Below are 24,173 nucleotides of genomic sequence, written 5' to 3'. Positions count from 1 at the left end.
TTCCTTCCTATTCTTAGATATACTCAGAGTCCCTCACTCTTACCTTATTTTGTCATGGAAAGGCCTCTACATGACCCATTATTTCTTGTCTTTTGTCAGAATGTTCTCTGGGAGTGGATGTGCAGGCTGATGTGGTCCTACTGGTTGATGGTTCGTACAGTATTGGATTACAAAACTTTGCCAAAGTCCGTGCCTTCTTGGAGGTTCTGGTCAATTCCTTCGACATTGGACCCAACAAGGTTCAGCTTAGCTTGGTCCAGTACAGTCGTGATCCACACACTGAGTTTGCCCTCAACACCCACCATGACATTAATGCTGTTGTCAAAGCTGTGCGCACTTTCCCCTACCGTGGAGGCTCCACTAACACTGGCAGGGCTATGACCTACGTCAGGGAGAAGATCTTTGTTCCTGGCCGTGGAGCGAGACAGAATGTCCCCCGTGTCATGGTCCTGATCACAGATGGAAAGTCATCAGACTCGTTTAAGGATGCGTCAACCAAATTGAGGAATATTGATGTGGAGATCTTTGCTGTTGGTGTGAAGGATGCAGTGAGGTCAGAGCTGGAGGCCATTGCTAATGAACCATCAGACACTCATGTCTATGAGGTGGAGGACTTTGATGCCTTCCAGAGGATCTCCAAGGAACTGACTCAGTCCATCTGTTTGAGAATTGAACAGGAACTGCTCAACATTAAAAAGAGAAGTAAGTCAGAGGATAGAATATCCAACCCAATAACTATGACCATGAATGTAGCCATATGATATGCCCATAACATCTTGGCATGAGTTTTGGATGACTACCATTCGCTAAGTATGATAGTACTGTCAGTGTCTGTATTAGACACTGTGCCATCTGACTGTCAGTTGGCACAGCCTTTAGTAGCTTGTGTAACGGCAAAGAGCCAGTGTAATTAAGAAAAAGTGAAACACAGCAGTATGATATCAGCCGAAATTGCTGTTACGCAAGGTACAGGCAAAATTTAATCAACTCACTCGACCATAGCCTGCCTATAAACCTACCACAAATCCAAATGAATGCTTCTTGGATGAGCTCTTTCACACCATTTGTTATCACTCACTGTTTGAAAACACTATAGTGACTAGAACAACAGTGCTACTTGACTTGACCATAGTTTGGATTCAAAGAGCCACCCAAGCTCTGAGATGAGAGGAGCTGTGGCTGTACCACCAAGTGGTAGACTGACACTACACCACACCACACCACACCACACACTATGCTCACTGACACTGAGAGCTCTAGTCCGTAACACACACAACTCAGTGAATCTAGCATTCCATACTTGGCAACTCTGTTCTTTATGAACCTTGTTAGCTGAACAAGGTTACAACAATGCTTTGTTTTCATTGCTACAGTAGCTACAGTAACCCATATATCTCAGATTTACAGTATATTATGATCATTGTAATATATATATATATAAATATATATATATATATATATATATATATATATATATATATATATATATTTATGTGTAAATAATTTGAAAGTTTTACATGATTTTGGCCTGTGCACTGCCTTTTAATGACAGACATTCATAACAAGTTACCTTTTATTTTCAGGTCTGCTTTCACCCACTGACTTGGTGTTTTCCGAGGTTACCTCCAGGAGCTTCCGTACCACCTGGACAGTTCCTGCTGCCTATGTCATGTCTTACCTGGTGCGTTTTCGCAAAGCTGAAGACGTCACTGGAGACTACATTTCCATGGCAGTGCCTGGTGATACCAACACAGTTGTTCTGCCCCATCTATTCCCCCTCACCACCTATGAGGTCAATGTCTTTGCTCAGTATGACAAAGGAGACAGTTTCCCTTTGATTGGTGAAGAGACCACTTTAGAAGGTAAGAACGATTGACTTGGACCTTACCCAATGCTTTAATAGTCATCAAAATGAGAATATTTATAATCTAAAATATTCTCTCCATTTCAGAGCAAGGGACTGTACGAAACCTACGAGTTACAGAGGAGACAACCAATAGTTTCAGGGTGTCGTGGCAAGCTGCTCCAGGTTCGGTGATCAGGTATCGCCTGTCTTATGTCCCACTGAGTGGTGCTGGGGAAGTACTGGAGGCCGAAACCACTGGACCAGAAACTACCATAGTTCTCCAAGAGCTTTTCCCCCTTACCACCTACCGTGTGTCTGTGTCTGCTGAGTATGCTACAGGTGTAGGGAACGAGATGAAAACTGATGGAACCACCAAGGAAGGTGAGTCAGGGAAACTACTACTGCTAAAACTACCAATGTGCTGCATGAAACTTGGGTTCTGTACAATGGATATGAATAGTACTTAATCAATTTTTGTTTGCTTTCAGTCCGTGGTTCTCCTCGTGACCTTCGCGTCTTTGACGAGACCGTTTCTACAATGAAACTGGCATGGCAGGCTGCTCCAGGAAATGTCCTTCAGTACCGCATTGCCTTCAAACCTGCTGAGGGTGGTGACAGGAAGGAGATATCTGTCAAGGGAGATACTACTCAGGCTACGCTGAAGAACCTCCAACCAGCCACTGAGTATGAACTGTTTGTTAGTGCTCGTTACTCTTCTGGTTTGGGTGATCCTCTTCTGGGCACAGGAACCACATTAGAAGGTAAGGGAGATGTCCCATTGATAATGTCTAATTTCAAACCTTTAAGGCATGGTATGATTATTTCTATCTCCAATGTGTGACAAAAATGTGAAGCATGCTTTGTGGATGTGGGCTCAGCAAGTGGTACTGCTAAGTGGACAAATGAATTATTGTGTTAAGCTTCTTTTCAGGGTGCAAGGGAACTTTGAGAATTAGGCATTGATTACTGTTTATATTTCATTAAGTTCATGAGATCCTGCATGATGTAAAACTACTTAAATGACATCAGTTGTCTCCTTCCAAGTTCCTCCAAGAATGCACCCTCTGGTATTTCTCACATCATTGCTCACGTCAGAATTAACGGAAGTTGAGCCTTTACTTTGCAGGGTTGATTGAATATATTGGCTGTGGCTAGAGGGGAAAAGACAGGAATGTGGCAATTGATGTAATTCTCTTGGCGCAGAGTGTAGGTTCGGATGGCTTTGCCGCCCATGAAGGCAGTGAGATGGAAATGGGTGGGGGATGCTTGTAAACCTAGAGAACTTATGAAATGCTTGGAGCAGACTTTGACAGCCATATGCCTGACGGGTAATACCTTTACATCTTGGCCTGTCTGAGACATAGAATTTATTGTTTTATGGTGGTTTATAAGACATATGGGGAATATTTGATCATTAATGTCAGATATTATTCCGTTCTTTTTAATGTAGAGTTAGTGATTGGCACAGGACATGTGAACTCAAGTGGCATGACTTGAACAAGTCAGACTGAAATTACAAATTTGATGATGTTAGACTCAAATTGACAAAATCAAAAAGACTTGCATCTTGACTTGGACTTAAACACCAATGACCTGTGACTTCACTTGGATTTCATTAATTTTTTATTACCTTTAGATATTAAACATGCAACAACACACAATATCACTTCAAAGGAAAAATAGTCTTACAGAAAATGTCTTAAGAATTTGGTTAGAGAAAGTTGTTTAAATGGCATAACATGTAAATACTAAATAGCACAAAATGACTTGTTTAGGACTCAAAACTCAGAGTTCTGGACTTTGGACTTAACTTGGCACTTTTCAGTCTTGACTTGAGACTTGACTTGGGACTTGAGTGCAATGACTTGAGACTTCCTCGTGACTTGCAAAGCAACGACACAGTCACACCTCTGATGACAAGTTCAGTACATCTGACAATGGTCATTACACTTTACCTATGGGTTAACTGAGGGCAATGATACAAATCTGTGTGTGAGCATCTTTTTCCTGTCTACAGATGTTTGTAGGCAGGGGGCAGGTCTCCCGCTGATTTCACACAGAGTGGGAAGGGAGATTGTTGTAATGTCACACCACAGGAAAGGAAGTCAAAAAGATCTCTTTTGAGAGAGAAGGGGGGAGGTCCGAGCTCTGTGGGGGGAAAACAACAATCAAGGTACTGTATCCCACAGAGGAGAATATCTGTGGGTTTCAGTCTAGTTCCACTGATGGCTGCCAAACCACTAAACTAGTAAACAAACAGTAAATGAAATCACAAGAGCTTACCTGGCCATGGTTTAGATTATAGTGGGAAGTTAGCCCCACAATGCTGTGCTGTATAGAATGGTCTTTAGTAGCCTGGGCTGTGAATTAGAATCAGGATTATGTGAGGATAAGAGTGAGCAGCAATGCCTGTCACTACTCCAATGATGCCTCCCTATGACCACTGGGACAGGATCGTGGCAGAATGGTGTGTGTGTGTGTGTGTGTGTGTGTGTGTGTGTGTGTGTGTGTGTGTGTCCTTTTACAAAGTTCGGTCATGTTTGAATCTGTTTCCCCCCCTACCCAATTGGCATGAACAGTTGACCAGCCGTTCTTTGGCTCATGTCCAATCTTTCCACAAAATCTTGTGCAAGTCTGTGAATCTATTTACCCAATTAGCATAAACACAAAAACACCTTCACTCACACAAAATTGGCCTCCAAGGAAATTCCAAGGAAAGCCTCCTAGGGCAAAAACTGTGGCCACCAAAGGGTGGAGAAATTTGTGAGAACTGACCGGCCGACCTTTAGAGTTGCTGGTCGCAGCTAAAAACTGTTGCCTTGTTTTATTGAACTTTTTGTATGCTAGGATGAAAACAGCACAGTTTTATTTAATTGTGTCCATGCTTAGCTCAACCTAACATGGAATCCCCTTTGAAAGCAGTTTAAGCCCACGGACACATCAAAGCTATTGTATTGGTCATGATGGAAAGAGTTCTTGTTCCTTGATGTCGCCTTCTTATACTCCTGGCAGTAGTGAGGTCCTCAGTGCCTTGCATGTCCCCGTTTAACGAGGACATTTATTACAGACCACATGGACCTGTAAACCAGGTTGAATAAGAGACTCATTCTGTGTCCTATAGAAGTGTTTCAGCCATGTGCTCACAAGTGGAATAATACACGTCTGTTTACATTTTGATGAGTGCAAGAATTCGAACAGAAATGTTTGTTTTGCAGTGTTTTCCTCTGTTCCCACACTGACCAAATGGCTTGGTTTTGATTATAGAGTTAGTTTCCACATGTCAAATCTGTGCTGTCATCAACCATACACCCCCACAGGAAAAAGCTCCATGACAAAGCACTTTGTTTAGCCAGCTCTATTAAGCTGTCATGACGTCAGGAGGCCTCAACACTGATCTCATTGTTTTGAGTGCCACTCACTTTGAGTGACCCTCTCTGTGAAGTCCATGTAGGCGAGAACTGGGAGTGAGTGGCTTGCACAAAGTCATCCCTTGTGGCTAACAGTGGATGGTAGCCAATACAGAAGCCTTGAGCTGGACAAAATTATAACATCCTGAAATGACTCAGAAGGAGGACAAGAAAGGTGTCAGAGTGAATGCTTAGATGAATATCCCAACTGGTATATTATACACAAACATGGCAAAATTATTTACTTAAGAAGAGGGAGTTTTATCCAGCATGTGGAAGATGTTACCTAAGAGGACACTGAAAGCTGTGTAAGCTGTCTGTCTGGTCAAAGGGAGAACTGTCTGTTCTTCTTCCTCCAGGGTGGGGCAACAAACAGGCAGAGAGAGAGAGAGAGAGAGAGAGGGCGAAGATGAGTAGGAAAAAAGTGTTCTTCAAAGTGTGAACCGGAATGCTTCAGAGTGGATGAAAAGCTCAGCCCCTAACTGAGAGGTCATATGTTCAACCCCTAAAGCCGCCATTGTACAAATACCTCAGATAATTACTTGCATGACACAGCAAATGTTTTCACATGTGCCAGAGGGGATTCTTTTTACTGTCTTTAAAAGCAGCACAACAGCAGGTGAAATTGTAGCATGTTAGTTTGATTTCCTCTTAAACTGATGCCTTTGGGAACTTTTAGGCAGCGCCAGGCTCTTTCATTGGTACCGCCAGACTGTTTTTCTCCACCACTCTAAAGGTCCTTTGAGGTAATAGGCCAGAGACAGGCAACCTTGGCACACGGACACTAAAGGCTTCATCTTTGTGGCTCAGATGTATGTGTTAGTGAACCAAGAGCAATAAAGTAAGGGAAGTTTGAAGTGGGGTGCCAGTGCTGAGATGGCACTTTGACGGTACGATGTGTTTCCTGCAGCGATTTTGGAGGAGGTTACTGAGAATACTAAGTCAGAGCTTATTTGGGTCTGTGTCTGACTACCCAATACCAAGGTTGTGAATCAAGACATACAATAGCCTAGTGGAATGAGAGATCCAAAACCAATGTAAAATAATTAGGATAATTTTCAGAGCTGTGCATTTTGCTTGCCTGCTTGCATTTTGATGGGTTGTTTTTTATTTTCAGTAAGTGCAGTTGTTTATATTTCAAAGTTTTAGACATCTTTGGCTGCAGATGTGAAGGTTATGTCAGCACATGCCCTGCAGGAAATCCCTCAGATGATCCTTGGTTGTGACATATGTGGTTTTCTAGAGAAGTGGGCGAGGCTTCAGTGTGAATTTGTGATCTGGTCTTGTCTAAGGTTTTAATTTGAGAGTACCCTTTTCCTTGAAGGATGGGATGCAGTTGGGGGGTTGGAAAAAGACACTAAGATAAGGAGATCCAGAATGTTTTTGTTAGCATGAAATGATACGTGTGTGTCCTTGTCCACATATCTCTATTTATATATACATATATATAGAAGACACTAATTCTTCCGTGTGAGAACCAGGCAGATAAATTTGAAAATACTGGCTGGAACCAAACATAAAATAAAAAACAGACAATTAATGTGCTGATATTGTGTAAACGCATATATTACATGCAAGCCAAAGCTTTTGCTAGGTCTGCGGACCATGTGTTTCATGTATGTGGGTTTGCTTCCAGGAGTGGCCCCTTCTCTTTAGCTTGTCCGCAAGTACTGATGAAAAGCGAGCCACTGTCTGCAGAAGTCATTATCTTGAGATCCTCCCTGCCTTTGGTTCACATACACACAGCCGGAAAAGTCAGTCACGTTCATCCTCTGCCTTTGGTGAGGATCACCCTTTTGATGGAATGATGTAGGTATTTTATAAGTGACCCACACTGGTTCTCCAAAATCTGGAACTCTTCATTAGTTTGTAGTCGTGGCCATTACTCTTCATATCTGGCGTTTCGCTGTCAAGGTGCACATCGTTCTTCTTGGCAAGCGGAGCAGCTGCTGTTATTTCTGCTCAGATCAGTGTCCAGGTCTTCTGTAATAGATTGATGCTGAGAAGGACTCGTTGAGTGACAGACAGACACGGTGGCTGCCTTTTTTTGTTGTATGGTCGCTTGACAGTTTCAAATGATCATGCATTGCACTTGTGGTAGATTTTTGATGCATCTCATTTTTCTCAATTGGCTTTTTTGTAAGGCATCACTTGGTGACGTTTGATGAATGAGGTCTGAGAGAGACCACCCAGCTGAGCCGCTCTGATTGTGATTATATCGTCATTAGGTGCTGGCATGTAGGGGCTTAGGGGGCTTGATTCAAAATCAGGATCGCAGAAGTTGTGTGGGAGGCTATGTGTGGCACTGTATCCTCCTGCGGTTATTGCATATCCTCTATATGGCAGCCAGACCTGAGTATTAGGAGTCCGTCTCAGCATGGACATTCCTCTCAGCCAAGCATTTGCTGGCTGCCCATCATGAAACACCACCACAAAGTTCCCCTCCATTGAATGTCTGTGCTTTTCTCCTTTCATGATGATATCTCAGAGTGAGTGAAGGGGAGAAAGGGAGAGCGCAACATCTGCAATTGTAGCAAACACACTTTTGTGGGTCGGGTTTCCTCCGTTTCGATGGAAAATTAGAGTGCAGGCGGGAGAGGCGCTGAGGATATGTGATTTACGATTAGTTTTGCAGAGATTTTTCCAGCAGTGTCTGATTATGAAGGGAGAAAATCGGGTCGTTCAAACAGAGCCTGGGAGGGTAGAGCAGACACAGATGAATGATTGTTCATGGTTTTATCGCTGGGGTTCTCAGTTTTGTCCATTTATGTGCCTCACTCACTTCCTCATACCTTCATAAATCTGCATTAGAAATCAACACCAAATGGACAAAGCCAAAGCGTTTTTGTGCCTTAGCACTAACACTGCCATCTTTGTTCAATTATTATGCATCGAAATGAATATAAACAAAGAAAAACCTGAGGAAATTCTTTAGGTAAACAAAATTAAAGTTGTTCTGCTACTTATTTTCCGTTTCCATATCCATTGCACACAGGCTGACTCCTTCCTCCTTGTTTATCCACAGAGCTTGGCTCACCTAGAGACTTGGTGACCAAAGACGTCACTGACACCAGTTTCGCTGTGTCTTGGGTCGCGGCCCCCGGTAACGTTCGTCAGTACCGCATCAGGTGGAAATCTCTGTATTCTGAAGAGACCGGGGAAAAGACGATACCTGGAGACACCACAGCCACAGTCCTGGAGGGTCTCACCCCAGAGACACGTTACCAGGTCTCTGTGTTTGCTGTCTATGGCCGCGGAGAGGGTCAGCCATTGGTTGGAGAGGAAACCACGGATGGTAAGTTACTTAAGCTGCTTTAACTCCTCCACCATACATCTACTCCCTCGTCCTTCACTTCTCTCCCTTTACCTACATCTGCTCCCTTCTTTTTTTGTTTCTTTTTCTTGGTATTTTTCCCAGTGCTTCCCTCCTCTCTTATTTTCCTTTTCTGAGTTCCTGAATGTCTCGTCTTGGGGTTACGTAAAAATGTGTGAAGCTAAGGTAGTGTGATTTAACTCTATGACCATAAAAGCGTAAAAGCCATAAAAGCTCTATGACCACAAAGGGACAGTTGCACATTTTTTTTCTCCATGTGTAACTGTTAAGAAGATCATTTTTAAAGCCAAGAATGCAGTTTTAGACATCCTTGTCATAACCACATCTTAAGCTTTAGATATAAAGATATAATTTAGGGGATCATCACTTAGAAATACTGGGCGGTGATGCAGGTTTAAATGGGATCCATGAAAAACACTTTGGCTGTGAGAGCCATTTTTGGGTGTTATGTAGAAATAGAGATCTGTCAGCAACACTTAACTGTGCTGAGCTGAGAGATAACGTCATAGCTGTTGGCATCCGCCTGAGCCATCAAGAACATAGAGTGTTTGCATGCACATCTTTAAGACTGTGCGTGCGTGTTATATGTATGTACGGAGGTGACGCAATGTCCGCCACACCTGCACTTGTTTTTCATGGGAGATGAAGGACAGATAGACACCAGCCTCTCCCTTGTTAGACTGCACTCATGCTTGGATGAGAAAAGCACATTGAGTGGAAAATCGCACCAGTTGGGAGGGAATTTGTCCACCAGTTAGTGAAATGGAATGTGCTCGAGGAAAAAAATATTTCCAACCATCATTACTGTTTATTGATTCTGGCAAGCAGAAATGTGGCATACACAGCGAACACAACCATGAGGTAGCTTTGTAAACTAAAATTTTCTCTTTAATTATTCCTTCCTTTGCCCTGCACCCACTATCTGTTGCTCTCTTTTCTCACACTCTACACAAATCACAGATCTCTGCGGGCTGAGCCACACACGGCAAACTTGGATGCTCTGCTTTTTTCCGTTAATAAAAGTCCTCCCTCTGAAGTAGAGCATTCTGAATATTTTCCTCAGCTCGTTTTCGAGGCCTCTGACAATTCACACTTGCCCTTCCTGCTCCGAAAATAAGAAACACTCTGTGGAGCACAATGGAAAAATGAAAACTATGGCTTTGCTCAAATTCACAAGACATCTAAGTCTGGCTCCCCAGCCCGCCAACCAAACATGATCAATCATGTAAATTTGGGTCTGTTTAATGTATACCTCTAAAAATCAGAACTATTTGGGTAGGTTGTGTCCACACGCATATGGAAACTGAGCAGATACCCAGATGAAAGTCTGTGAGGTAGCCAAGCGTGTTACTGTTTAGTTTACTTACCAGCAGGAAAGCCATGCTGCTTATATTTCCAAAGGTATACTGGAAAAATTCGTGGTTAAGCACACATTTAGCATGGATTCCAACCTGAACAAGGCCCAAAGACTACTTTTTCCCTCAGACCATCCATTCATCATTTCTCCTCTTTAACCTTTGTTTCTTCTTTCTTGCTTGCAGTTTCGGCCGCTGGCAGAGCGATTGTTGTCTCTGAGGAGACAGAGAAGAGCATGAAGGTGACATGGCAACCAGCACCTGGCAATGTACTAAACTACCGCGTTACCTACAAACCCAAGGCAGGAGGGCGCCAACTAGCAGCCAAGGTGCCCGGTGGCACCAACTTCACTGTGCTGAGGCGCCTTACCCCCCTCACCACCTATGAAATCGTTGTTCTGCCAGTTTACCGTTCCGGAGAAGGCAAAGCAAGGCAAGGGGAAGGAACAACACGTACGTTGGTTTATCATTACTTTAAAGTTGTTTGATTATTTAATACAAACTTAGTCACATCCTCATAACCCATGACAATAGCATACTAATTGACTAAAGCAGTATTGCAGTACTTATTTGTTCTTTATCCTCATTCACGTAAAAGATTTAGTTTTTAATTTTTCATCATTCAGTTCTGTATTGTCAATCTACTCAATCAATCTCATCTCTCCCTAGTGTCGCCTTACAAAGGTCCTAGGAACCTCCAGACTTCAGAGCCTGCCAGGACCAGTTTCCGTGTAACATGGGACCATGCTCCTGGCGATGTTCGGGGCTACAAAGTCACCTTCCATCCTGTAGGTGAAGAAATTGACCTGGGACAACTCCTGGTTGGTCCCTATGACAACACTGTGGTCCTAGAGGAGCTGAGGTGGGGGCTGATTTCTCATTTTCAATCTTATTCTCATATGAACTTTGAATGATATTCTAAAGTAAATCATATAAAAAAATCTGGATGTTTTTTTTCTTCTGTCAACAGAGCTGGTACCAAATACACAGTGAATGTATTCGGTATGTTTGATGGAGGAGAGAGTATGCCATTGGCTGGAGAAGAGAAAACCACTCTCTCTGATGCACCTGACCCTCCTCCTTATGTGGTATCAGGTAGTTATCTAATATCCTACTGTACAACCCATATATAATAAATATGTGCTATATCATTAGAGGAATAACAGAGAACACATGTTTTATGCTAGAACTAGTAAAAACAGGAACAACTGAAATGGTTTTTGTCATTCTGTTACTATGCCTGTCATCACCTTCAAGGCAGCGTCTCCAGTATGTTATGTCTCTGGGCAGCAACAGTCAAACATTGGAGACCGTATCACATAGTAAATTTTTGCTTAGGAAAATCTCTAAACCCATACCCAATAAAAGCTGACGAGTTTCCCTAAATGCTTTTCCTCAAAGCTAATTGTCTCACGAAATAACAGATGAATGGCTATTCCATCTGTCTGCCCTTTTCTCGCTTTCTACTTTTCTGACACTTTGGGCTTCCGCTTTTTGTTTCCAGTCCAAGTACAGGCCAGTTTAGATTTGAGCCATACGCTTATAATCTGTTTGCAGTTATAAATCTTTTTACTACATTGTGAGTCGGAGTGCGGCAGACATTAAGTATGAGAAGAGGAAAAGATGTTTTGTTTGCTAGAATGAACTGGAAAGGTCAGTTTGACCACTCCGCGGCAGGTCTGGTCCTAATAAGGAGGCAGACACAGATTCAGAGACAGCTCCAGAAGATAGATTAGAAGAGGTGAGAGAATCCCACTCTCTACTGTACCATCTGTTGACAACAAACCTGTTTTCAACAAGTCTCTGTAGCTTGAGGGCAAAGAAAGTTGTGGGTATGGAAAGTCCTTCTCGATTATTCCTTGTCCTAATTCACGAAGACCTGTTTTAAATTACACTAGGACATAAATTATTACTACAGTGTACCTTTACATAATTTTTTCCCTTTTTGCACTTTCATCTTAGCTAGTGGAAAGTCAGCAGTCTCAGATATTCCCTCTATTTTTAATATACCTCTAACAGTGTATGTTAAAAGACATGTTTTTGCGTCTCTACAGGCTTTATCTATTCTCCCCCTTGCTAGCAGTCTAAGCTCGACACCTGGTTGTCTGACATGGGGCCAGGGTATGGGTTTTCTGTGTGAGCATACCAATCTGTAAATCAAACATATAACCTGTTTTCAGTTGCAGACAGTGGCAGTTAGTGCAACATCTGCCTATCTCCAATGCACATCTGCAGCCCTCTTTTAGGTTCCGAGGATTGGATGCCTTCCTTGTCATCAAAACAGGATGTGAATATTACCTTGGAGGGCACAGTAATCTCTCCATTGGAGGCCTTTGATATGTCACAGCCATTAAGGGTGTACTCTCTTGACTTGCCTCTGGGACACATGGATCCAAAAAGAACAACTGAAAGAAATATTGCCTCGACATGCTACAAGACAAGAAGATAATAATTTACGACACCAGGAAAATAAAAGTTGTCAGATAAAAACCTCAGAAAGATTGGGTGTTTTACTACTTGCCTGTGAATATATTGTTTGTTTGGCACCTTTGGGAATGTTTTATTATGTTATTTTGTTTGGTTTGATGCCAAAAATGAAAACTTTATGTTACAGAACTCTTCCCTCCTCTTTTCCTTTACCTCTCACACCTCTTTGAGCACCTCTCTTGACAATTCACCATGCACACCACTGTATGTACTTGAACATGGACTTCTCTTTTGTTTATCTCATTTGAAACTTTCAACTTTGTCCGATTAAGACTCTGAAATTTTGCCCTCTCAGAGGTGAGGTGTAAGACCACTGCACAGGCTGACATTGTGTTGCTGGTTGATGGCTCCTGGAGTATTGGGCGTCTCAACTTCAAGACCATTCGTGCCTTCATCGCCCGTATGGTGGGAGTCTTTGACATTGGCCCTGAAAGAGTCCAAATTGGTGGGTCTACCCAGGATAAGTGCATTTACAGTCAGCTGGTTATTACTAATAAAACAGGAAGGGGTCTCTTTGTATAACAAATGTATTTTGGTGTCTTCAGGTCTTGCTCAGTACAGTGGAGATCCAAAGACTGAATGGCACTTGGATGCCCATCAAACCCGGGAGTCTCTCCTGGATGCTGTGGCTAGCCTGCCTTACAAAGGAGGAAACACCCTGACTGGTACTTTGATATATTTATTTAAAGTGGGAGCACTGTCACTTTGACTTATGTTAGCACAGTTGAAATCTTACATTATGTGACAAGCAGGATGAAAAATCAACACTGATGTCTTCATTGCAGGTCTGGCTTTGAACTACATCCTCCAGAACAATTTCAAAGAGAATGTCGGGATGCGACCCACCTCTAGAAAGATTGGCGTGTTGATCACTGATGGCAAATCCCAGGATGATGTCATTGCCAACTCTCAGAACTTGCGTGATAGTGGAATTGAGCTCTATGCCATTGGTAAGTTCTGCTTAACTCCTTGAATGAAGTACAGCTGTCATATGTAGCAAAGTGCTCATGACTCCTATCTTACCTGTTGCTCTCTAGGTGTGAAGAATGCTGATGAGAACGAGTTGAGGTCCATTGCCTCTGATCCGGATAATATTCACATGTACAATGTGGCTGACTTCTCCTTCCTGTTGGACATTGTTGACAACCTTACTGATAACCTCTGTAACAGTGTCAAGGGACCAGGTATGTAAAGCCTCTTCCCCACCAAGCAGTCTGATTCTGTTTAGTTCAGTTCACTACACATTAGAACGGTTATTTTTGGGTTTCCATTGTCAAAAGTTGTGGATGTCACCAATAGAACTGTTCCCTTCTGTCCCGTTTCGTAACCCCTCTGTTAAGGTAACTAACACACCGATCCGATACTGAAAAGTGGATCTGGAAACACTGCAGTCTGTTGATTGGTTAAGAGAAAACCATCACCCTTGCTCGACAAGGAAGCAATGCACAAACCTGCTATTTTTCAAATCACGTCAATTGCAACAGAGACTCTGAACACTCAAGCCTGTTCTTTTTTGTTCTGAAAATTTTGGCATGCAACCCTGTGGATGTTCAACAAGATGTGGACATTCCTCTGCATCGTTGATGAAAAGGAAATACAGATTCAATGAAAAGACAAAACAGATTTAGGATTAAGGTACATGTCTGTACGGGTTACGTACCAGTTCCAAAAGAGGGTACTATACCGAAAGTGTTTGGTGGAAATGTGGCTTCTGACTACTGACTATACACAAACGTGACTGATCAAATCAATGGAATCACTGTGGAATAGTACACTGCATTGCAAGGACAGATGCCCTCTACCCAAAAATAATAACAGCCACAATTAGCCTCAGCCAAGTGCTCTATTCCCAGACATTTGATGAGCAGTATAAATATAGTGTATAGGAGACAGTTGCATGTCTGGCCCACCATGGAAAGCAACACTAGAAGCAAAGAACTAGCCAAGCTCTTGGAAATGATTGCATATCTATTATTTTCTTCCTCCCCTAATATTCTTCCTGCCTCCCTGGAGTAGGAAATTGTCTGCTCCTTAATCAAATTAAAGAGCTGCTATTGGATACTGCAGGGGAACTCCTTGGAGAGGATGTGGCTTTAAAGTCTCAGCAAGTGCCGTGGCATGTAGAAGGTTGTGTTAGGACTTGTTACTAAATAAGCATGTTTTTATCTGTTGCCACATCTCGTTATATCCCCTACTCCCCTCCTATATCCCCTAAGTGTATAACTCTATGAATGTCAAATAACCATGAAACGGTCCTGAAATGTAAAGTTTATAAAAATGCAAAAGAAAGAAAAGCAATTAGGCACGCTGTTACACGATGTGATGGCCCTCATTGCAGTTTCTGTCTTTTCACCTGAACAGGAGGTGCACCCGATGCTCCCACTAACCTGGTGACATCAGAGGTGACACACCAATCCTTCCGAGCCACTTGGACCGCCCCTGATAGCCCGGTGGAGAAGTACCGTGTGGAGTATGTGACTGCATCTGGGCGCCCACAACAGGTATACCAGCTTCACACAGCACAATAATGCACAATAACACTAAAAACCATCTTTACTTCCACTTATTCAATCATACAAAATATTGTAGTGAGTGTCACGCCTCTTCCTCTGTGGGTGTTGAGGGGATTTTGGCTAAAATGTGTCCTGACCCACTAATTCTGAGACTAATGGGAAACTCCACTCAAATGTCTATTTCCAGCCTCCTGTTTGTGTTGGCCTCTTGCTGTTTGGGTGTCTAATTACGTTACGTTCTGACACAGGGCGAGGAAACAAAAACACACAGCTCTCAGTTTAGAGGATTAGAGAGCAAATAATGACTTCATGAGTGATAGCTCCATTGGCCAGCAGGGTCTTGGCTCCGCAATGTGTGGAATAAGATGCATTTGTGGTGTCTGAATCTAATTACATGTAGGAGATGTTTGCTTTTTGTCCAGCTCCCGTTGTTTTGTTTAATAGTGAACATAGTGGATGAGGTTTTATTGTTGTTTATGGATCTGGAAATGAAGCACATGCTGAGTTTTAGTCCAGTAAAAACTTGATGAACAGATGAACAGATGGATTTCTGGTTTTTATTGGAGAGCTTTAGAAAATGCTAAGTAAACAGACAGAGCTTTTGATTGTTATGCTTCTAAACGGACACTGCAAAAATATATATTCATGGATGTATACATAAAGTAATAATCCACAATGTTTTCAGAAAGTCTCCACAGACTCACAAACCTCATCCTTTTGAAAGAAATTCTTGCAGATTACTCCTTTTGCTGCAATCTTCTACAGTAACTTTCCCGTCTGTTTTAGGTGTTTGTGGATGGCACTGAGACCACAGTGGTTCTCCAGGGCCTCAACCCCCTGACTGAGTATGAGGTCAGCGTCTACTCAGTGGAAGGAGAGGAGAGCAGCGAGCCTCTCAGAGGAACCGAGACCACACGTATGTCTTCTGTCTTGCGTTTTGACTTCCATCTCATTTGGTTTAAAGAGATCCACTTATAAAAATCCATATATGGTAAAAGTTGGGAGTGTAAACAGCCTAAACTAATCCAACAAGAATTGTCTGACTGGTCCTGGATCATTAATCATAGATGCAACCATTTCCCACTGAGGGAAACCCAGATAAATGGGGTTATCAAAGAACAACAGTTTAAATTTCTCCCGGCTCTTAAGCACTTGTAAACCTCAGTATTGACTTCACTTTCCCTTCTGGGTCACTCTCCATCACTGAATCTCTCTGGCTTAGTTGACACAAGCTGTATGCACTCAGTGACAGTGATTCCAGCGTGGTCTCCTTTAATAAACATTCATAGGTAATAAATATATCTTGGCCTTGTTTATAAAACCATATGTGGCTGCAAAAAGATAGCAATCGTAAAACTTAATTAGATGCCAATTCAAAGGCAATTTATGTGATTATACTGGGGTTCAAGCGCAATTTTGACTTATTTCTTTGTTTCTTTTAAAATGTTGTTAAATTCAGTTTTACGGGTGCTTTCTTTAGGGTGGCAGAGATTTAATAGCTTTATATAGTATCTATAAAAGAACATATTAAACAGCGCTGATTGTTGAGTTTGCGCAGTTTGAATGGCGTATAAAAAGGCCAGAGAAACTCTGCAATCAAAGAAACATTCAAAACGTGTATGTCTGTGTGTCCCTGTGAACATATATACATATGTGTGTGTGTGTTTTCCCATATATGATTGTAATAATCTCAGTTTCATGTGTTTCACATCATTGCTTGATTATCTAGTGCCCCTGAGTGCCGTGAGGAGGATGGACATTTATGATGAACAGACCACAACTATGCGTGTGAGATGGGAGGAGGCACTGGGTGCTACTGGCTACATGCTGCTCTACAGCGCCATCAATGCCACTCAGCCCACCCTTGAGCAGGAGGTAAGATACACCTTTGGAGCACAGTGTGACTGAATGAAAAGGCAAACAGACAATCAGCTGTGGACATGACAGATTTTGACAGGGAAAAAATGAACACATACACATGTGTTTATGTTAGACACAATCGCACACATTTGCATTCACTCATATGCACCAAACACATCGCTAAATACTAGAAGTGACCGAACGTTGCGGCCTACTGTCAGCACTTCTTGACAAAACACAGACGTCACGCACTGAAATAACATTTTACAAAGCCACCAGTGTTTGCCTCATCATTGAGGAGACAAGGCAGAAGGGGAATATACAGAGGGACACTGTTAGTCACAAAGGGGTGGGTGAACCATGAGCTCACCCTGCCAAGGGAACATCATCATTTGTACATGAGGTGTCAAATCCCAGTGGGCAGAAAACCGGAATCAGCAGATGTGCCGCAACCAAAATATTTCTCCCATTGTTTAAATGTCTCTGCTTATGTCACTGATGAGCCCCCGCTGTCCACTTCCTCTCTGACCTTATGTTGTTTGTTTGGTCTGGTCCCCTTGCAGATAAGAGTTGGAGGGGATACAACTGATGTCCAGCTGGTGAAGTTACTCCCCAACACGGCCTACTCACTCTCCCTCTTCGCCCTGCATGGAGAGTCAGCTAGTGAACCACTGACCAAGCAGGGAGTCACCCGTATGTAGTCTCTGACTCTTGTTTATTGTGATATCTGACAGTAGGTCTATGGGGGCCACTGTGGACTCAACGTTGTCCTCATGAATGCTTAACCCTGAAACTAACGCTAACCTCCTAACCTTTAGTGCCACTGCCACCTGCGGGCATACTGACGGTTCGTGACATCACCCACAGCACCATGAGGCTTATCTGGGATGCTGCTCCTGGGCTTGTTCGCAAATACCTCATCACATACAGGCCTGAGGATGGGGAGGCTAAAGAAGTGAGTTTAGTTCCAATCCTGTTCTTTTCCGACTAAAACCAGGGAATACATGTAAACAAGATGTTAGCAGTCTATGTTTTTACCAGTCCTTTACTCTCGTGCTTTCTTTACGATTTCTAATGTCTGTTTCAGCCATTAGGTTTCATGGTGATGAATTTATATAGATATTTTTCACTGATCCCTCCATATATTGGCTGAGACCACATAATGGAGACTGCAGCTGGTTGGATGGACATTAGGGAATGTTTCTGAGTCCAATGAAAAGATTATGAAACTATCAGAATCTGGTTTTGCGGAGGTAAAAGGGATGATTTGGACAGCTACTTTATAGTTGCATATCCCCTTTTAGGAGTTCTTGGGCTACAGCAGCAAACTCTGTGGTCTGCGTTTTGCTACTTCCTTAGCCATAAATCAGGTGGAGGTGATCCTCAAAGCTCCTCTGATGGAAACACACATGCGAAAATGACTAATGGGCGGAGGATGCAAAAATGCAGTGCGTGGGCAGGAAGAGCTTACTGCCCAGAAAGTAACAGAATGTCGTGTTTGACCTCATGGGTTATGTGATAGAGCCCAAAAAGGGAGAGTATGCCACTCACAGCGCATACAGCACACATTCACTCTAGATGAGGCCTTTTGCATGGTTTAATAGTCCAAGGAAACAAATAAGGTGAGACCTATAACTCAGATTAAGATGCAAAAGATCAGACAAACATGCAGCAACTGTTCAAGTTAATTGGTCTTTAGAATGAATCAATTCAATTTAGAGTTCAATTTTTTGGAAATCAACTAATAAAATTTAATGAGATCAAGAGCAGTAAAACCAGTGTGGTGTTTCCTATAAGTCTTCCAGGTGTTCTTTTGTTTGTTTTTTGTTCTTTGTTGCTTGTTTGTTGTGTGTCATTTTGTTCCCACTTTCCTCTGGAAACATAGTTTTATACCTTCTGGTCAGATTTCCTACTGGTCTTATAAGAAGCACATTCCTACTGTTGCCAGTGTTCCTGGAAACTCATGCTGTGAACAGAATTAAAGTTTTGCAAGACTTGGCAAAATGTGGCTAAAGAGAAAAACATCTGAAGTTCTTTGTGCTCTCTCATACATAATTATATGTGTATATATATATATTTGCATTATTGATTTTGTATGGTAATGTTTAACACTTTGATTGTTCTGCAGCTGGAAGTGGGAGGAAGTGTGACCACCAAGCAATTAGACAACCTGATCTCACAGACTGAGTATGGCTTGGCAGTTACTCCCATCTACGATGAGGGACCTGGTCAGCCGATGTTGGGAAATGCAATCACTGGTGAAAATCATCATTATTGTTACATTACAGATAATGGCAATGTCCCTTCATTTGCCTGCTTTTCACTAAAATAGAGACCACACTTAAGCTCTCTCCCTATGTTCTGTAGATGTGGTTCCTGCCCCAAAGAATCTGCGATTCTCAGACGTGACCCAGACCAGCTTCAGAGCTACCTGGGAGCACGGAGCCCCTGACGTGGCTCTGTACCGCATTGGCTGGACCAAGAGGGGAGATACCAACTTCCAATATGTAAGAGGAAACCAGCTGTCCATAATGTTTACATTTCTAATAAATTGCACAGATATTTCCTGATGAGTCCCACAGAAAGTTTATTGGCGATGCTTTTTGTTCTGCAGGCAGAACATCTAAAAAACAGACTTTTTGCACCAATCCAATAATAATCACTCAAATATGATAGTCATGTTGCTTGTCTTTGGTTTGTATTGGCGCACATTTCAGGGAAGTACCTCCCCTCATGCTGTGATTGTGTTTTCCTTATCAGGCCATCCTGAACAACGATGAGACAACCCACCTCCTGGAGAACTTGGAGCCAGACACGCCCTATGACGTGTCTGTTACCGCAATCTATCCAGATGAATCGGAGAGCGAGGATCTGCTGGGCACTGAGAAGACATGTAAGATGCGCACCCCAGCCGATCTTTGATGGCGACTGTACAATCACTTCAGTTAACTCTGTTTTGCTTCAGTTGCTTTGACAGAATCTCTGTTGGATCTTGATTTAAGGCTAGACCAATGATTTACCTTTCGACTTTACCTTCTGGAAATATGCTAATGAAATGTTGAGCGAAAGGGTATGCCCATTATACCTTTCTATTTCTGCCTCTAGTGCCTATAGGGTCCAAGCAGGGTGATAACAAACGTAAGTATGTTCGCGGTAAAGCAAGAGGATGCTTTTTTCTTTCAAGTGACGAAAGCATGTTTTTAAGTTTTTTCAACCAGTCATCAGCACTTTTGTCCATTGAACAACCATCATTACATCATCAAGCAAGGCCCTTAACCCAGCCACCGCTCCGGTGGTGCTGTGATGCACCTGACACAGCCGATTTTATTATGTGTTTGTCTGTCCTTGTCTGTCTCATTGTTCATACCATTCATCCCATGGCTGTTCCTGAATCTGTTCTGACTCAGTCAAATGACAAATGGCTGAAGATGGATTTTGACTATGCATGCCGCGCAAAACAAGGATTTGAATCCTTGTTTTTGCAGCCCATTCCATCATCCATCATTCATCATCCATCCATCCATCCATCCATCCATTGCATTTATCCATGCATTATGAATCCATCCATTATCATCTATCCATCAATCCATTGCTGTTTGCGGGAATCCATCCCTGCTTCAGAAAAGACAAAGTCCCAGAAGAGGATTGTCTTTTCATCTTTAAAGCTGCAATCCTTGATACAAATCAGTGGCAACTGGGCTTAACAAAAAGTAAAACACGTGAATTATCTAAAAGTAACTGATATTTGACGACAAATTAGGTTTTTAAGATGTTCAAAACAGAGTAGACATTTTGACATGAGCTTAACCAAAGTATCAAGGACTGTGTCTTTAAAAGATAATGTGGAGGAAATCCATGGAGTAAGTGCTCTTGCAACATATAACGGGTAGACACATATTGACATAGTTGTAATTGTGGTATGTGTGTGTGCCTGCGTTTTCCAGTACCTATGGGACCTCCAACCAACTTGGTTGTGTTCAACGAAACCACCACCACTCTGAACGCCAGGTGGAATCCAGCACCAGGCCGTGTCCAGAACTACAGGATCACTTACGTGCCCACAGCTGGAGGCAGGAGCCAGACTGTAAGTCAATGGACCAACACGCCATACATCTAGTACACAGTGTTTATAGTGGTGGTGGCTCTGTGTAGCAATCACGTTTCAGAAAATTAAACATAAGGCATACCATTCATTTAAGAGGTGTTTTTATTTCTCATGCAAAGACTCTCGAAACACCAAAGAGCAGATTGAGGTTTTAGTAAAATAAGCATTTCTGTAACGGAGATATGCTTTGGTACTTTAATGGAAAAGAAGAAACACAAGTTATAATTTAAACGGAGTAATGTACAAAAGGAAACACAGCAGTAGCAGCAGTACGAGGTATTAAAATATTAGCTACTCACTCCTTAATCATCTTAGCTTTATTTGCCTCCAAGAAATATATGTGCACAGCTAAAAGCCACCATCACTATTGCATTATTTTAGTTTATCCTAAGTCAAATCTCTTAATCTGTTGTTTGGATATGGCAGCATTAATGTGGACAAAAACCCCTTCCTAGTTTTTCTCCATATTTCCTGTCTCCTACTGGTCATATTCATTTTTGGCTGCCTTTAGAAATATGCAAAAGTCTTTTTGGCTGACAGTTGAAGGTTTGGTTTCAATTTGCTGCCAGACATTTCTCATTGCTTCCACAAGAAAGACTTAAAGAGGAACTATGCTCACTTTCAACATTCATACATGTAATTGCTATGGTCTTAGGCAGTCTAGAAATATTAGTAAACATGAACAACTCTCTCCCAAATGCAAGAATTAGAGTGCTAAAACTCAAATTTGTGATGTCATGTCAAAGTCTGGAGCTGCTCCATAGACAATAAATTGGTAAAGATGTTCTAGATGACACTGAGAGCACACAAAGGAATGATCTGTTTATACATGGGTACATTTTACTGTTTCACAACTGAAAACACTACAGTGGAATAGAGCTCATTTGGGTATAAAAAAGAAAACAAACTTTCCGCGGGTCGAAAAAATAAGTCTCCAATTCATTGTCAATGGAGCAGCCCCAGACTTACTACTTGACATCACAAGTTTGAGACTTACCTTTCTGGTTTCTGACTTTGAGAAAGCAGCTCATGTTCACAAATATTGACTGAACTTTCCTAGACTGTGGAAACAACATGTTAAAATGCTTAATTTAGTTGGTGTTTCCCTTTAAAGGCAAGTGTGCTAAATGGTGCCAATGCACATGCCTTCACACAAGACAACAGACTGATAAGCACCCCGACAAGCTGCAAAACACCCTCCCTTAAATCAATGTTAGATATTCCAAACAATTTTGTAGAAAAATATTTCATCCTCGCTACTTGGCATTTATGGGTTGTGAGAAGTTGCTTAAGAGAGATAAAAATTCAATGTCATAAGAAGTTCACATGACATATTTTGAGGTCTGAAAATTTAACAGCTCTATGGGGAGACAGTGTGCAGATACATCACAGATTAAACTTTGATGGTTCACATGCAGTGTGTGTGCTGTTTGGCCATCTGCAAGCTGTGTGTGTATGTTTGTGTACATGGAAAATGGAACACATTTGACCAGTCAGGTCACTGTACACTTGTGTAATGAGAGAATACGGTGCCATGGGTGTCATATAATGTGCTTTAAGTGCTGCACAAAGTCGCTGCTTCCATAAATCTTGGTTCACTGTTCTTTCGCCCATTTTAATAAGGTCCACACTGCATCCAACATGTGTCATACTGGAGAGGGCAGCTGAAGGTTTAAGCTGTTTTTATTTCCTTATAATTTACCCTGTAAATTGAAGTTTTGTGCAAAATTCAGCTTGGGCTCAGCTGGTGTTACGTAGGTCGTTGGTTTACCATTAGTTTCCCTTTTAACACAAAGTGAAATGTTTTCCTCTTTAGTACTTGATGAAATTTAGTTGCACTGATTGCTTGGGTGATATCACACTGAAGGGTTGATGGAAAACTGGAAGCCAACAAACTAGCGTCAGCCAAGTTGTCTTGGTTCACTGTCAGGATTTCAACAAGTGCAGCTAAAAGGGAGTTTTGCATTGTTTCGTCTGGGACAACAAGTCTGTTTTCGGAAATGTCTGACACAACATTTTGCACTTGTGTCCAAGAAAACTACCACAGTGCCAATTTATATTACTTCCTTCCTTCGATTTTCTTTTTCCTTGTTGATAAAAGATTCAGCCATTCGGTTGAGACACAGAGCTGTGCAGTGATTAAAGAAAAAGCACTATTATACACAAAGTCACATGCAAACACACAGACAGAAATAATGCTGTAAATTCATCACCAGTCATGACTGTGACAAGACATCCGACTGTTTCAGCCATCAGCGCACAGATTTACCTTGGCCAGTGTGCTGTATATTAATCATGTCCAAAAACATATTAAAAAACATTCCTTCTCTGAAATGTTGACAGTGCAGTAGTTTTCAGGTACAATTCTTTCCATCAGGTTATTGACAACAATTTAAGGCATGCATGGAGAGTTGTTTATCCGATAAACAGATCAAATATCTTTTCCCACTGTGTGTACTGGAGTACTGGAGTTGCTGAAGGTTATTAAAGGCTACAGCCAAATTCTTTGGCTTTTACTATAGACGACTAAACAAGTTCATGATTGTCTAAGTAACTAAATTCAATATGATCACCCAGGGTTTACAAACATTTAAAGGGAAAGTTCACCCCAAAATCAAAAACACATATTTTTCCTCTTGCCTGTAATGCTATTTATTAATCTAGATCGTTTCGGTGTGCTTTGCCGAGTATTGGAGATATCGGCCGTAGAGATGTCTGCCATCTTTCGAATATAATGCAACTAGATGGCACTCGGCATGTGGTGCTCAAAGCGCCAAAAATTACATTTGGAAAAACTCAACAGCAATGTCTCTTTCCAGAAATCATGATCTGGTTATTCAAGTTAATCCACAGTAGTTTCGTGGAGGAATTATTTTCCTTCTACTGAACTACACCTGTCAACCGTTTCACCAAGGAGAAGGAAACGTGCATCTACTCATGGACGAGAGGCTTGTCCTTGTAACAGCGTGAGATGTAAACATTATTCTGGGTGTCCTAGCAGTAAATGCATGCTTCGTTCTGCGCAGTGATATGGTTGGCTGATGTTTGGTAGAAAGCAAATAGTTCCTACCTGAATCTCACAACAAGGACTATGAATTATCTTGAGTAACTGGGTCGTGATTTTTGGTCATTACTGTTGAGTTTTTCAAATGTACTTTTTTGGTACCACAAGCTGAGTGCCATCTAGTTACATAATTTTTGAAGGAATCTCTATGACTAATATCTCCAACACTCGGCAATTCACATAAAAACAAACTAAATTTATA

At 42.0% G+C, this 24,173-nt stretch overlaps 1 protein-coding gene across 4 annotated transcripts in view; it reads left to right on the top strand.

Annotated features, from left to right (window-relative positions):
• col12a1a (collagen, type XII, alpha 1a) overlaps positions 1–24,173 on the top strand; it is a 60,305-nt gene that overhangs the window by 8,917 nt on the left and 27,215 nt on the right. For 2 of the 4 annotated variants that reach the window (XM_049595963.1, XM_049595965.1), the window contains exons 3-16: positions 12,725–12,874; positions 12,975–13,094; positions 13,215–13,379; positions 13,467–13,613; positions 14,791–14,930; positions 15,729–15,858; positions 16,672–16,817; positions 17,366–17,495; positions 17,621–17,757; positions 18,931–19,060; positions 19,170–19,309; positions 19,563–19,695; positions 19,908–19,940; positions 20,747–20,886. In XM_049595963.1, coding sequence (XP_049451920.1) covers positions 12,725–12,874; positions 12,975–13,094; positions 13,215–13,379; positions 13,467–13,613; positions 14,791–14,930; positions 15,729–15,858; positions 16,672–16,817; positions 17,366–17,495; positions 17,621–17,757; positions 18,931–19,060; positions 19,170–19,309; positions 19,563–19,695; positions 19,908–19,940; positions 20,747–20,886 — 1,841 coding nt within the window. Of the gene's footprint in view, positions 1–99; positions 703–1,583; positions 1,863–1,951; positions 2,228–2,334; positions 2,608–8,278; positions 8,549–10,128; positions 10,396–10,611; positions 10,805–10,912; positions 11,038–12,724; positions 12,875–12,974; positions 13,095–13,214; positions 13,380–13,466; positions 13,614–14,790; positions 14,931–15,728; positions 15,859–16,671; positions 16,818–17,365; positions 17,496–17,620; positions 17,758–18,930; positions 19,061–19,169; positions 19,310–19,562; positions 19,696–19,907; positions 19,941–20,746; positions 20,887–24,173 lie in introns of all 4 variants that reach the window. The other 2 variants (XM_049595966.1, XM_049595964.1) reach the window with 2 other exon arrangements.

The sequence above is a fragment of the Epinephelus fuscoguttatus genome, linkage group LG14 (genome assembly GCF_011397635.1).
Source record: "Epinephelus fuscoguttatus linkage group LG14, E.fuscoguttatus.final_Chr_v1".
Classification (NCBI taxonomy): domain Eukaryota; kingdom Metazoa; phylum Chordata; class Actinopteri; order Perciformes; family Serranidae; genus Epinephelus; species Epinephelus fuscoguttatus.
The sequence above is the reverse complement of the archived record's forward strand: the minus strand, read 5'-3'. Positions and strand labels throughout refer to the sequence as shown.